Below are 12,703 nucleotides of genomic sequence, written 5' to 3' on the forward strand. Positions count from 1 at the left end.
CCGGCCTCGTTCGTCAGGGAACCAATTCATCGAGTCAGCGTTGGGATCCACGCTAGAAACAGTGTGTCTCTGCTTGCTTTTAACTGGTTGAGTGAACCCCTCGGTGACAGGCTGATGACCCTTGATTGAGGCAGCTCAATCTTCGCTTAGGGTGTGTGTTGTCGTGCATGACGTGGGCAGGTCGTCATTTCCAGCCATCTTCATCCCTGACGGAACATTGCAACCGCTGATTACAAGCATCAGTAGATGACGACGTTTTCCGGTGGTATATGAAGGCCATGGAGTCCCCGCAACACGCCTAAGCATTCCGGTCAGCAAATCTGCCTATTTCGAGAAATCTTCAAGATGGCCGCGTATCAACCCCAGTCAGACTCACATTTGCTTGCGGCTTCCACCATTGTTAATACGGAATATGCAAAGCCGAGTGAGGACCAGTCGGTTTACGATCTAGGTTGGAGTGACGAGCCCAAGCAAGATGCGAAGCCTTGGGTGAGAGGGATGGACAACGAGGACCTTTGGGTTCTTGTGCGACGACTGAACAAGGTTTTTACACGCTCTATTCCTCAAACGAAAAATGCCGTGATTTAACATAAAAAGTCCGTCTACGAAATCAAGAGAGCGAGGGAAACCCCCTTTGGTGGCTTGGATCTCACCGTTGCAGAGGAGTCTCAGAACTCCCCAAACAAGCTGCGTAGCGAAATGGAAAGACTCTACATGGGGTTGGTAGGTACCTACACTCTTACTATTGCCAATGATTTGAGTTCTGACATCTTCCTTACAGGTTCTCGGTCTTTTCTCATTCGCAAAGACTACTGCGAGACTTCGCTCATGGCGCGAACCGAGGAGGACAGGCATATTTTGCGCTGTGAGTCGCTTTGCCTAACTTTTGATGGCCTGACGAGACTGATACCCCAACAAAAGGCCTACTTTGTTGCATGGCTTCTCGACTACTTGACTTTGCTCTTCGTTGTCGTGTCGATAGCCTTGATTTTATCAACCGATGTCCGAGTCCTTCTCTTCCCGCCCGCACCCTTGTCAATGGTAGACATCCGCGACGGCAGCATCGCGAAACCCATGGGCGGCACGCTCGGGTCTACAGATTCTGCCACTGGCGCACCGCAGAACCTCAAGGGGGAGTCTGTTGAGAACGAGGCCAGCAACTTCATCACCAGCGTCTCGGCAATTGCCACTAACTTGATGACCGGCCACGATCCGCATGGCGCCCCGAATGAACAAGAAGAAGGCAGCAAGAAAGGCTTCGACCCCCAGTTCGACGTCACCACAATGGCTGTTGTCAAAGACAAGGCCGAGGGAGTGGACAGGCCATCGCAGGACAAGACGAAGGCACCCATGGAAGAGAAGGTCTGGGAACAGATGACGCCGCTTTTGCACATGATTATCCTGATTTCCGACTCTTGGGAGCGTTTTTCCAAGTTTGTTCATCTTTATTCCTCAATGGTGCCATGCTCATACGGATTCCATTAGCATCTTGGTTCCTACTCCTCCCTTCGACCGGCAAGAACATCAAAGACGGCTTGCCGCTTACATAGCCCCTCTCGCCATGGCATCGATTCTTCTGTCTCGGGACTTTGTCATCAGCAGCGCGACTTTCGCTATTGGCGTTGGCATCTTTGGCGACCCTCTTCTTACCCGTGGCTACCATTACTTGAACATCAACCGATGGACTGATTCTTTCCACCTTAACAAGTAAGCTTCGACCACCCACAAGGCAGCGCGTCAATATCACTAATTTGATTACAGCACCTTATTCAAGGGAGTACCGACTAACAACCAGTTGGCTCTGACGTTGCTTCGGGTAGGTGAAGCCAATCGAGCTCCCTTCCCGCCACCGGCACAGGTGAAGCGTGCTCCCCCGGACAAGGCCATCGACATTGAAGAAGACGTTATCAGTGCTTCCTGGGGTGACGAGCCTCTTGGCGCATCACATGAGCAGCTTGAAAACGTTGCTGAACGTGACGGAGAGATGGCGCAACGTGCCGGCGGCGAAGACACCGAAGTGCAGCAAGCTATCGGACATGGGAGCAAACGCGAAAAGATCTTTGGTCTTCTGAAAGGTGGCGCCAAGGAGGTGGTCAAAGCAGCCGCGACCGTCGACAAGATCAGAGCCAAGACCGGTTCCGAGAACGCAAAGACGCGCATCGGGGTCGTTCCATCATCCAACGACGATGAACAGACTGTCGGGCCAATGGAGTTCAGCGCCCGCTATGACGGCCAAAAGGGATTCGTCTACGTCAACGCGGCTGCCGGTTTTGTGGCGTTCAACAAGAAGTCCATCACGGAAGAAGATCTCGACACAGTCTGGGCTGTCAACATCGACGGCATCACCCAACTCCGGAAGCATTCCGGCTATGGTATGAAGGCCAAGCTCTATTCGGGCTGGGCCACAGACGGGCCAATCTACGACAGTTTGAGGATCGTTGATCAGGAGGACAAGCACTTTGTTGTGACTGCTCTCCCTTACAGGGACGCGCTTTTCAACCGGTTGTGCGCAATCAGCAAGACCACCAAGTGGGAAGTCTGGTAAACTTATCTAGAGATGAAGTGGTAGAAGCGAGCTGGAATGGGGGGTTTCTTCTTCTTCTTCTTAGTTTCTCGTAAACACTTGAAGTACACCATCACATTAGGCAACTTGACAATCGATTGACTCTTCCTTTATGAGAACTTTAATGGGCCGTTCGGTCGGGCTTTTGCACCGGAAATATGCGGAGCCGGAGCCAACCTACCGTCCGTCGGGGCACCGGTTGTGAGCACCGTTCGCCGAATAGCATTGGAACTTAATTGTACTAAGACAGCGGCGATGTCCAAATCCATTAGTCCCCGAGAGCACTGCTCTGATCTGGCAATGCTGGGAAAGGTATCGATCAAGGACTAAATCATAAGTATGGAAGATGTGTAGTTTCTCCGGATTTCAAGGCTGCATAAACAAACTCGACGGCGCTGCATTCGAGGTTGCCGCTGGCTCGTTGGAGAATTCTAATATGCTTATATCACTTCATCATTTTGAGGAGTTATGGTTGGGACTGATACCCAAAGATGGGCCCGTCACGTAGTTACATCATGAAATTGGAATGGATACCATGTGTCTATTACCCGAATATGTAATCGAGTTTTCGATATGGTCGTGGGCTTTCTACTGATCTTCCTGGTACATCGTTATGCTAGCTAAAATATTTGCGTTCTGACTTTATTGCGACAACCCTACGCAAATTTGACGCCGTTCCTCAGTGTACCAATGTTAGTGATGCTGACTTCCATCTGGTTTCCAGGCAAAAGCCATCGTGGAGGGTTGAATCCCGCCCCAACCCCTGCGGAAGTACTTTCGTTAGCTGTGATGCGCTGAGCGAGAATATTCCACTTAAAGCTTACCACCCGGAGTCCCCGTCATGATGACCGAGCCCTTTTGTAGCGTCGTTCCAGAGGAGAGGTACGAGATGATGTAGGCGCAGTCGAAGAGTAAATCGTCGACCCCCTCCTTCTGCCTCACTTCGCCGTCGACCCTAGTCTGTAACAAGAGCGATTTGTGATCTCCGACCAGATCAGGCCGGACCAGACAAGGCCCCAGGGGTGCAAATGTGTCAAATCCCTTGGAGAACCCCCACTGGGGCACATTGCCCGCAAAAGCAGGGTCGCGTTGGAGCTTTCTCGATGAGATGTCGTTGCCACAAGTGTAAGCAGCAACATAGTCCAGCGCTTCTGACACTGGCACGTCTTTGGCATCCTTGCCAATCACAAGACACAACTCGCCCTCGTAGTCAGCCTGGTCATCCTGGCAGATCTTGGGAATGACTACATCGGCGCCGTGGTCCAAGACAGTTGTGTTTGGCTTGAAAAAGATGAAGGGAAAGGGCGGCGGCTTCCTACCGGCCTCTCTGACTGCGAAGACTTTAGCGAGGCACAGCACAAGTAGTTATCGCAACTGACTATGAGTGGCATAGTTGAGTCCAACGCATCGCAAGATCGGCACGTCTTCTGGGGCCAGCGGGCCGAGCAGCTTCTTCACCACGACAACCTCGTTGGTAACTCTGGTCTTGCCAGATGTGTCGTAGATGTCAGATCCAACAACTACATTGGCCTTGAGCTTGGTCTCTTCTCTGGTGTCTCCCAAATCGAAGCCTTCATGTGGAAGAATGGGCTCGCCCCTGAGCACCCTCCCATCGTTGGCGACAAAGCGAATGAGTCGCTTCCAGGGCACAGACATTGCGGCGGAGTTCGTCCGTTTGGGTGTTTGATGAACGAGAAAGAAAGCAAACCTCTGAAAACATCTGCGACTGCCTCTGAAAAGACAGTCGATATTTCTGGTTTTGTGACACTTATCTCCCTGGGCTAATAACACCCTGTTTTGGTGAGCCAATGGCCTTGGCGTGAAGTCAGCCGTGGGTGTTGGGATGGACCACGGAGATAAGCAAAACCCCCCGGAATCTCGCACGCCGTTCGGTAGCTGGCTTAGTGAACACCAGATTAACCATCGAGGATACTTCCCGGAGTTCCGAATCAGGAATCTTACGGTGCGGGAGAGTGTGGGGGAAGGGCAACAAACGCGGGGAGCCGGGGAGTTAAGACGTCGATCACCAAGGGACTCTCAACACGCTCTTGCTATGAGATGCGAGACACGCGGAACGTGGTGGTCGGAATCAACCTAATGTATGAGTTTCTCCAAGCCCGAATAAATTAAACTGGTGCTCGAGTCGACTCTGCTGTTCGTACTTCACAGGTTCCCTATTCTTGCCAGATCAAGCCTTTACAAACATGGCTGCTGCGACACAATCACGCGAGCCTGCCTCGCAGGACCTGTTCATCAAGTTTCGCAAGTCTGAGAGCGGACCTGAAGGAAAAAAGAAGCAAGCTGGTGCGCAACTGAAGGGGGGCCAGAACGGACACTCCGGCCATCCAAACCTGTCCTCGACATCTTATCCGTCCAACAGTCTCAAGTTCCTCCAGGCGTTGGGCCCCAACGAAAATGGGACGTTGCCGAGCAGTACTTCGAAAGCAAACATTGCTCTTGATATCCTGATTGTTGGGGGTGGTCTGGGCGGTCTAGCAACCGCCGTTGCGCTGTCGAAGAGCGGACACAAAGTCACCGTCCTGGAACAGGCCACTCAGTTGTCTGAGGTATGTGCTTCTAATGTCTAGGAACCTTTCGTCCAGACACTGACTCCCGATACCAGGTCGGAGCCGGTATTCAAATCCCTCCCAATTCCAGCAAACTGCTTCAACGATGGGGTGTCATGGACATCATGTCAGAGCAGGCCGTGCGGCCGGATGGCATCTCCTTGCGTCGCTGGGAGAACGGCGAGCGAATCGGGTTCACTGATCTCTCGGAGACCTTTGTCGAGCTCTGTGGCGCCCCTTACTACGTTGCCCATCGTGCCCATCTTCACTCGGCTCTTTATGAGCGCGCATTGGAACTGGGAGTTACTGTCCGCCTCAACAGTCGAGTGTCCAGTTACGATCCCCAAGCACCCAGTGCTACTCTCTTCAATGGTCAAACTTTTGAAGCGGACCTTATCGTCGCTGCTGACGGTAAGTCAAGGGATCTCCATGAGTTGGTGTAGATCCGCGTTCTAACAGCTCAAACAAGGGGTGAAATCCGTAGCAAGAAACCTACTTCCTTCAAATCAAGTGGCCAGCCCTAATTACACGGGATTTGCCGTATATCGAGCTACTGTAGATATCAGCAAAATGAGAAAGATTCCAGAGATTGCTTGGATCCTCGAAAAACCAGCTCTTCATGTCTGGTAAACGCACAATACCCATCGGTTTGACAGGTTTAGTGGGATCTTTCTAACACGTGATTGTAGGATCGGTGAAGACCGCCACGTCATGACTTATACCATTGCCGCTGGTCAATCTTTCAACATGGTGCTTTCTCACAGAGACCACAGAGACCCTTCAACCTGGCAGCAGAAGACTCAAGACGAGATACTTGCCGAGATGAGAGCTGAGTTCCAGGACTGGGATCCCCAGTAAGTGTTTCCTTTTGACAAGTTCTTCAGCCTTGACAGTGCTGATGTTTTCTGGAATAGACTCACCAAGATTATCGACCTTATCGACACCACTGTCAAGTGGCCTCTGATGGCGGGTGTGCCTTTGGAGAATTGGGTCGCAGATTCTGAGCGTCTCGTGATACTCGGCGATGCGGCTCATGCCATGTTGCCTTACATGTCACAGGGCGCAGCCATGGCGGTTGAAGATGGTGCTGCGCTCGCGGTGGCTATCAACAACATCTCAAGTCGTGAGCAGCTCGGCCTTGCCCTTGGTGTGTTCCAGAACGAGCGCAAGATACGCACTTCCATGATGCAGGAGGCGAGCTTGGTCAACGCCTTACTGTTGCACTTCAAGGATGGGCCTGAGCAGCGAGCCAGAGATGCGGCGATGCGACCCGAAGTAGAAGGCCGGAAGTTTTCCAGCAGCCCGAATCAGTGGTCCGATCCGCTGACGCAGTCGTGGGCTTACGGTTACGACGCGGAGTACACGATGTTGGAGCAATGGCGACGTGAGATGGGTGACATGCGGGATTAATACAGTATTACTTGAATTTATTGAATAGTTGATGAAGCAGAAAGACATGTAGAGTAGCTGACGTCCAATGACAACTCATTTATTTTGCCAATAGAAATATTCTTTTCCTCGCCATCCTGTTACTCTGTGCTCGCCACATAGCTGATGACCCTGAACAGCAACACGTAGAAACCCTCTTCACCTTCCTTCTCCTGTCAGGCACGGAAGCTCCACTTGTCAAGGAAGGCCTTCATACAAGCGGCTGCCGTGGCGGCAGCGTAGTTCTGCCACTTCTTGTGCTTGTGACTGTCAGCATAGTCACAAACCCCCTTTATAATGACGCATGAGAAATGCTCCCAGGCCCCAGCGGCCTCCATTTCAAACGCTATCACCCCCTCTCTTGCTGCGATTTGGTCTCGGTGCTCCCCTGACTTCATAACCTGGTCCCCAGAAGCCACCAGGCCGAAATGAATAATGGGTTGGACTGTATCAACATTACTGAGCCGCTCACGAAGAACCAGCCTAGTGTTATCGCAGTTGAGCTCATCGCAAGTTGACGTCCTTGCATTCTCGCACACCGAGTTGTGCTTGGTCTTGTCGTTACAAATCAAGCAACCAAAGGATGCGTCGTGTTTGTGCTGGTAGTTGCCCTCAAAGAGCTTGTCCTCAGTGGTTCCCGGGTAGCGTATCCCATCGCCAAATTCGTCTTCTAAGTCGTTGAGATATTTGGATATCTTTTCGTTCAACGATTTCCTATCGTGGCGGGTCTGTAACTTGGCAAGCTTTGCCCTGATAACGGTCGGCGGTCTTCCCAGAACATCCATCATGCCGTTTTTTCTCAAGAACATATCAGGGTATTGTCTTCCGAGGTCAAGAGGGATGACTCCTTCGCTGATAATAACGTCCCCGAGTACAATGGTCGGGATCCCCATTGCCGTAGCCTTTGGGACCCCTCCGCAGATGCCAACCAGCAGGGCAACGCCAATGCCAGGAAAGCTGGCCTTGCAGTACGCAGCTGCTGTCGCTGAATAGCTTTTACCCATCCCCGCCATGTGAATGAGAACAACATGATGGCGACCAATCTTCCCCATCGAGTACGAATTTGTATCTCCAGGTGCGACGAGGTCCGCTACAACATCGTCATCCCAATGTTCGTCAAAGAGAGCACACACTGCGTCTGCCTCTAACGTGAGGGCACACACAATTGCGACTGTGATACTGTTACGATTGTAACCGCCTGCGGGAGATGTGATTTCGGATACCGGGTTATCTTTACTTTGAGCTTTCGTCAAAAGATCATTAGAGTTGGGACTTCCAATCGTACACCGCCCAAAATCGGCCTGGAAGCTCTGGTCGGTAGCTAAATCGGTGGGTGTGCGGTTATCCCCATTGGCGTTTGAGGCTTGTACTTGTAAGAGGACCGTATGATCCACGTCGCTTGATTGAGGCTTTTGGCCAGGTTTTTGACCAAGTTGAAAGGCTTGAACAATGGGCTTGGAAATGCTACTCCAGCAAGAAAACATCAGTTCATTATGATATTCAGTCACCACAGTAGAAATGTCTCACCTGTGTCTGTTGTCCATTTTCGGCGAAAGGACTTTGCTGTAGGACTCGGTTACTGCACTTGTCGATGGTAGGTTTAGTTTTCTGTCTTTGAGTGTCGAGACAAGCCTCTGTTTCAATGATGCCAGAGTCATCGGCTGAGGCAGCCTTTTGAGTGGGCCAACCGGTAATAGAGAGACTAGATCGCTTTCTGACAACTCGGTTCGCCGAGGTGTTAAGAGCATGACTTTCAGAATAGTTGACGGCGATTGCAGCTGGCAGTCGTGCACTAGATCATGCAATGCCGTCGACAGACGAGCGATAGCGTTAGGATCATGACTTAGGATTCCGAGATCCAAAACGACGTGTATATGGGCGAGTTGAGACGAGGCGAAGCGAAAGACCTTGAGCCAGTCGTTGAGCGATTTGGCCCGCTGAAAAAGCTCAACTGCTCTGGCAAGAAAAATTATTGGCGTTGGAGTCGAGACTTGCTGTAAGGCCTGGATTGCAAGCTGCCGTACAACTTGTTCTGGCTGCAGTTCGGCATACCCCTTGTTTTCCGTGGGTTTCATGTATGACTGGAGCAAAAGAACTGTTGGAACATCTGTTTGCAGAAGAACTGTGATTTCCAGGCCGAACCGGTGCATCCTTTTGATGGCCAGATACTGCCCTTGAACAAGTAGAATATGGGAATGCTTGGAGCAAATCCAGCTTTCGAGAGCCTTATGAGTCCAGATATCGTCCACACTAGTCTTTGTAGGATCTCGAGCAGCCCGGCTAGATTGGATTGCTTTTGCTCGACTGATCTGACCTCCGGGGTCGATTAAAAACGGCGTTGGCTTGCAAAAAGCGGGAAGCTTCCACAAGAGGGAGGCATCCTCGAGAATTTTATCGCAGTTGGCTAGATCATCGATACGGGGAAGGTCTGAGTACCATGTTTTAGATGGTTATCAATAGCAGCAGATCCAAAATCTTACGATGTATTTGGCGGTTAAGAGCCTTGAGAGCACCATGGAATTCTGCTGGCTGTTTCTCAAGGGTAGCAAGCCCATCTGTTCCCTGCAAGTCTACCCAAGGACTGGGCTCAACTAGAAACCGTTCACAGAGTCCTAGTTGCCGATCAACTTCCTGCTGTAGATAGTCCATCACGAAGCCAAGGCTGCTGCAAGTCTGGAGGGATTGTAGTGCATGAGAGGGGCGAAATGGTAAGCAAGAGCAAACGGATAGTATGCTTGGATCAGGCTCTGTAGAATTGTGTTTTGGTTGAGTTACGACGTAACCCTCGAAGAGTAGGTAGGAAGAAAAGTGAGCGTGAGGAGGAGGACATCACACGGACTGCATGGTTGAGTGATTATGTATGTATGCAGCCGTCAGCGCAGCGAGCCGGACGCACCCCAGGGGTGCACATAAATCAGGCTGGGTGGAATAACCGACATGCATTGCGATCTTTTCATGTCGCATCCTGCACGTTTCTGAAAACCCCCCTCGATTGCTCGTTTTCCTACTACTGATTCTCGTTACTGGCAATGGCGAGCCATAGAGTACAGCAACTGTCCCTGCGACGACCGGCGACCGTCGTCCGAGAACGCTCGGACACGGACCCGGACGACAGGTTCCATCGTGGGCGCAGGGTCCGGCCTCCGTCCCGCTACAACAAGCCTCCTCCGCGCACAAGATCGTCGTCGCAAAGCCCGCCGTCCACAGAGCAAGACGAAACTGCGAGTTACAATGACGAAAGTCCGTCCGAGAGATACCTCGCATGAAATCAATAGCTAACGCCTGTACCGGAGCAGACACGTCAAGATCCCGATCCCCGTCGCCTGCGCCGGCCAAATACCGCCCTATTGTCACCGTCGACTGGCGCAGCGAGCTTTGTCGCTTCCTTAACCTGTCGAACCAAATCACGGACAACGAAATCTTTGAAGCGCTAGCAGACACGGAGGCAAAGTTGAGGGATGCCGAAAGGCTCAAATACCAGTACACGGCCGACCCAGGCCCACCGCGATCACAGGTCATGCACAGGATAGATTGTCAACATGAAGAGACAAGCATGATCTACCTGGATGAACCGTGGCCAGTCGAGAGTGGCCCGTATCATTCACACCTCAGAGGCAGCCGGCCGGTTGCAAACCTTGAGCTTTACCTCGAGCGCAACAAGAACATCAGTTTCCTTGTGTTTCGGGAGTACCGATGCTGCCATCGCTCGATTAGATGGCAAAGCATGACCGATACCAACCAATCTACTACCGCTGACCTGTCGCTCTTCTTCAGTGGAGAGTACATTGATCTCAATTCACCCGATGCACGTCTTGCTTTGGAGACATTGTCAGAGCTGGCATTGGCTGGCATTCATCATCCACATTTTGATGAAAACGATGGAACTGCTAAAAGTATCTCCTATCCGTACCTCTGGTGGTTCCATCGTCGTCATGAGATTGCCTTGTCGAAGACGGCAATGGACCCCACCCTCCAGCAGCATGTCGATGTCCTTCAAACGTATATGGAAGATCGCTTGCAGCCAGAATGGACAGCTGTCGACGACCTGACTGCAAAGGGGAAGATAACTTTAGACTTGTTGAGATACATATTTGTGGGCTGTCAAAACACCTTGGGTATTTCCAGTCGCTTCGGTACTAACTACTGGATCGCAGGTGCCGAACGACATTATTATATCACAGACCAGAGGCAAGGATGTCTCACAATTGATGGGATCCACTGCCATAGACTGGCTATCGATAGATACCGTGTCCAAGGATTTGAAGTACCTCAGAGCAGCGATTCTAGTTGAAGTTTGGGAATTTGATGGTTCTTTTCACAAGGCAGTCAGCAGATGGCCACTAGACTACCCTCCGGTCAACTCATGGTCAGAGAGTTTCGACATAACAAGCCTTTCAGTTTATCCGGCCCGTTTTGCCAAGAATAGTGTCGTCGAAGGGCTTCGAGGCCGTGGGAAGATGTTTTGGGCATGCCGCCATCGAAAATACGTCTCCTACATCAAGGAAGCCTATTGCGCTGCACATCCTGTGGTACGTTCTTCCATAGCTCAACCGTTGTGTCGCTAACTTGGATAACAGAACGGATCAAGGTTCATGGTCGATTTGGAGACCTACATGAAGATGCATCCACCCCCTCCACCGCTACAACAGCAAGCACCCCGCCAGTCATCTTTTCAGAAAGAAAGTCCGCCATTGGATTTGATGAGCGACATTCCGCCCGCAGATGACACTTTCTTGATGTGTCTTCCATCGACAATGAAAGGCTTCGACATGGATTCGAAAACGTGGAGTGAGAGCCCCCTCGTCGGCCAATTCCTGCATGAGTTTCCAGTTGCTAATCATCTGATAGGGACTTTGGAAGTAGCCTTTATGCAAGACGTGGTCTGGAATCGAGAAGCGTTCGAAGACTTGGTTATCGAACCGAAGACCAAAGACTTGGTCAAAGCTGTGGTCATGAACCGCCTGACATCTGATGAAAACACAGATTTGATACAAGGAAAGGGCAATGGACTATTTATACTTCTCCATGGGTAAGAACTATACATAAGCCTTGTTCTTGCTCTTCTTATTCGAGAGACTGACTTTGAGCACGGCAGAGGGCCTGGCACTGGGAAAACACTTACGGCCGAAAGGTTTGGCCTCTCGAGAGGTAGTGCATGATTTTAGTCTTGTTACTAACTGTTTCACTCAAGTGTCGCGGAAATAGCCGAAAAACCGCTTTACAAGGTCACTTGTGGTGACGTCGGAACGAAGCCTGACGAGGTAGAGGAGGTCAGGCATACATCCACTCAGTTTTACGATGCGTGCTGACATCTGCAGTACCTGAAAGTGGTAACCCTTCTTGGGAAGACATGGGATTGTGGTGAGTGGTAACATACTCTAGATTCGGCGTCGGAAACTAAAGCTACTTCTCAACTTAGTGGTTCTCCTAGACGAAGCCGACGTGTTCTTGGAACAGCGTTCGCTCTCCAATCTCAAAAGAAATGCACTGGTCTCAGGTATGTTGTCACACATCCGGCTGATGTAGAATGATCTAAAACTTCTCACAGTGTTCTTAAGAGTGCTCGAATACTACGATGGTGAATTTGACGTTGTCCTGGAACCAGGGAACAAATGGAAGTGAACTAACATGGAGGCAGGAATAATGATCTTGACAACAAACCGGGTTGGGACTTTTGACGAGGCCTTCAAATCCAGAATTCAACTGAATCTACGTTACAACAACTTGGATGAGGAGAAACGGTTCAAGATTTGGACTAATTCCATACGGCGGCTTGAGTTAAAGCTCAAAACTCAAGACAAGATACCCCATAATTACGGGATCGACTCGGACAGTATTCAAAGCCAGCTGCGAAGCCTCGCTGCTGAGAATCTCAACGGTAGAGAAATTCGGAACGCAATCTCCACGGCCCGACAGCTTTCTTCGTTCAAGCGGGAGGCGTTGCATTACGATCACTTAAGCAGTGTTATAAGTGAAGCGCAGCACTTCGAGAAATATCTTGTCAAGCTCCACCAAGGGCACTCAGCTGATGAAATCCAGCATGATCTGGAGGCAAGATGAAGATAACGGGTTCATTTCCGCTTACCGGTATCTCGACCAATCAAGATAGCTTTCAGTGATAGCCAGAAATGTACGCATCTACGTG

At 50.9% G+C, this 12,703-nt stretch overlaps 5 protein-coding genes across 5 annotated transcripts; 3 read left to right on the forward strand and 2 right to left on the reverse strand.

Moving 5' to 3' along the window:
- The first annotated feature begins 239 nt into the window (after positions 1–239).
- Positions 240–2,672, forward strand: CDEST_11759 (uncharacterized protein). Its single transcript, XM_062927915.1, has 6 exons — positions 240–543; positions 598–723; positions 782–865; positions 922–1,433; positions 1,486–1,707; positions 1,762–2,672. The coding sequence occupies exons 1-6, from the start codon at positions 346–348 to the stop codon at positions 2,543–2,545; spliced, it is 1,926 nt and encodes a 641-aa protein (XP_062783966.1). The 5' UTR covers positions 240–345; the 3' UTR covers positions 2,546–2,672.
- A 547-nt stretch (positions 2,673–3,219) lies between these two features.
- On the reverse strand, positions 3,220–4,313 carry CDEST_11760 (Putative fumarylacetoacetase-like protein; the record flags this gene model as incomplete). The annotated part of the gene is made up of 3 exons (XM_062927916.1): positions 3,943–4,313; positions 3,388–3,894; positions 3,220–3,326 (listed from the first exon to the last, which is right to left on the reverse strand). The coding sequence occupies exons 1-3, from the start codon at positions 4,217–4,219 to the stop codon at positions 3,220–3,222; spliced, it is 891 nt and encodes a 296-aa protein (XP_062783967.1). The 5' UTR covers positions 4,220–4,313.
- Positions 4,314–4,642: 329 nt separating this feature from the next.
- Positions 4,643–6,609, forward strand: CDEST_11761 (Putative FAD-binding domain, FAD/NAD(P)-binding domain superfamily). The gene is made up of 5 exons (XM_062927917.1): positions 4,643–5,130; positions 5,187–5,541; positions 5,600–5,756; positions 5,820–5,984; positions 6,045–6,609. The coding sequence occupies exons 1-5, from the start codon at positions 4,768–4,770 to the stop codon at positions 6,538–6,540; spliced, it is 1,536 nt and encodes a 511-aa protein (XP_062783968.1). The 5' UTR covers positions 4,643–4,767; the 3' UTR covers positions 6,541–6,609.
- A 125-nt stretch (positions 6,610–6,734) lies between these two features.
- CDEST_11762 (Putative nucleoside phosphorylase domain-containing protein) lies at positions 6,735–9,207 on the reverse strand (the record flags this gene model as incomplete). Its single annotated transcript, XM_062927918.1, has 3 exons — positions 6,735–8,022; positions 8,086–8,986; positions 9,039–9,207. 3 exons carry the CDS (start codon positions 9,205–9,207, stop codon positions 6,735–6,737), a joined length of 2,358 nt encoding a protein of 785 aa, XP_062783969.1.
- A 345-nt stretch (positions 9,208–9,552) lies between these two features.
- CDEST_11763 (Putative AAA+ ATPase domain, ATPase, AAA-type, core) lies at positions 9,553–12,638 on the forward strand. Its single transcript, XM_062927919.1, has 11 exons — positions 9,553–9,798; positions 9,855–10,651; positions 10,713–11,087; positions 11,136–11,346; positions 11,407–11,587; positions 11,654–11,689; positions 11,750–11,828; positions 11,877–11,919; positions 11,978–12,055; positions 12,107–12,136; positions 12,197–12,638. Exons 1-11 carry the CDS (start codon positions 9,588–9,590, stop codon positions 12,616–12,618), a joined length of 2,463 nt encoding a protein of 820 aa, XP_062783970.1. The 5' UTR covers positions 9,553–9,587; the 3' UTR covers positions 12,619–12,638.
- Positions 12,639–12,703: the final 65 nt, after the last annotated feature.

The sequence above is a fragment of the Colletotrichum destructivum genome, chromosome 7, assembly GCF_034447905.1.
Source record: "Colletotrichum destructivum chromosome 7, complete sequence".
Taxonomy (NCBI): Eukaryota; Fungi; Ascomycota; class Sordariomycetes; order Glomerellales; family Glomerellaceae; genus Colletotrichum; species Colletotrichum destructivum.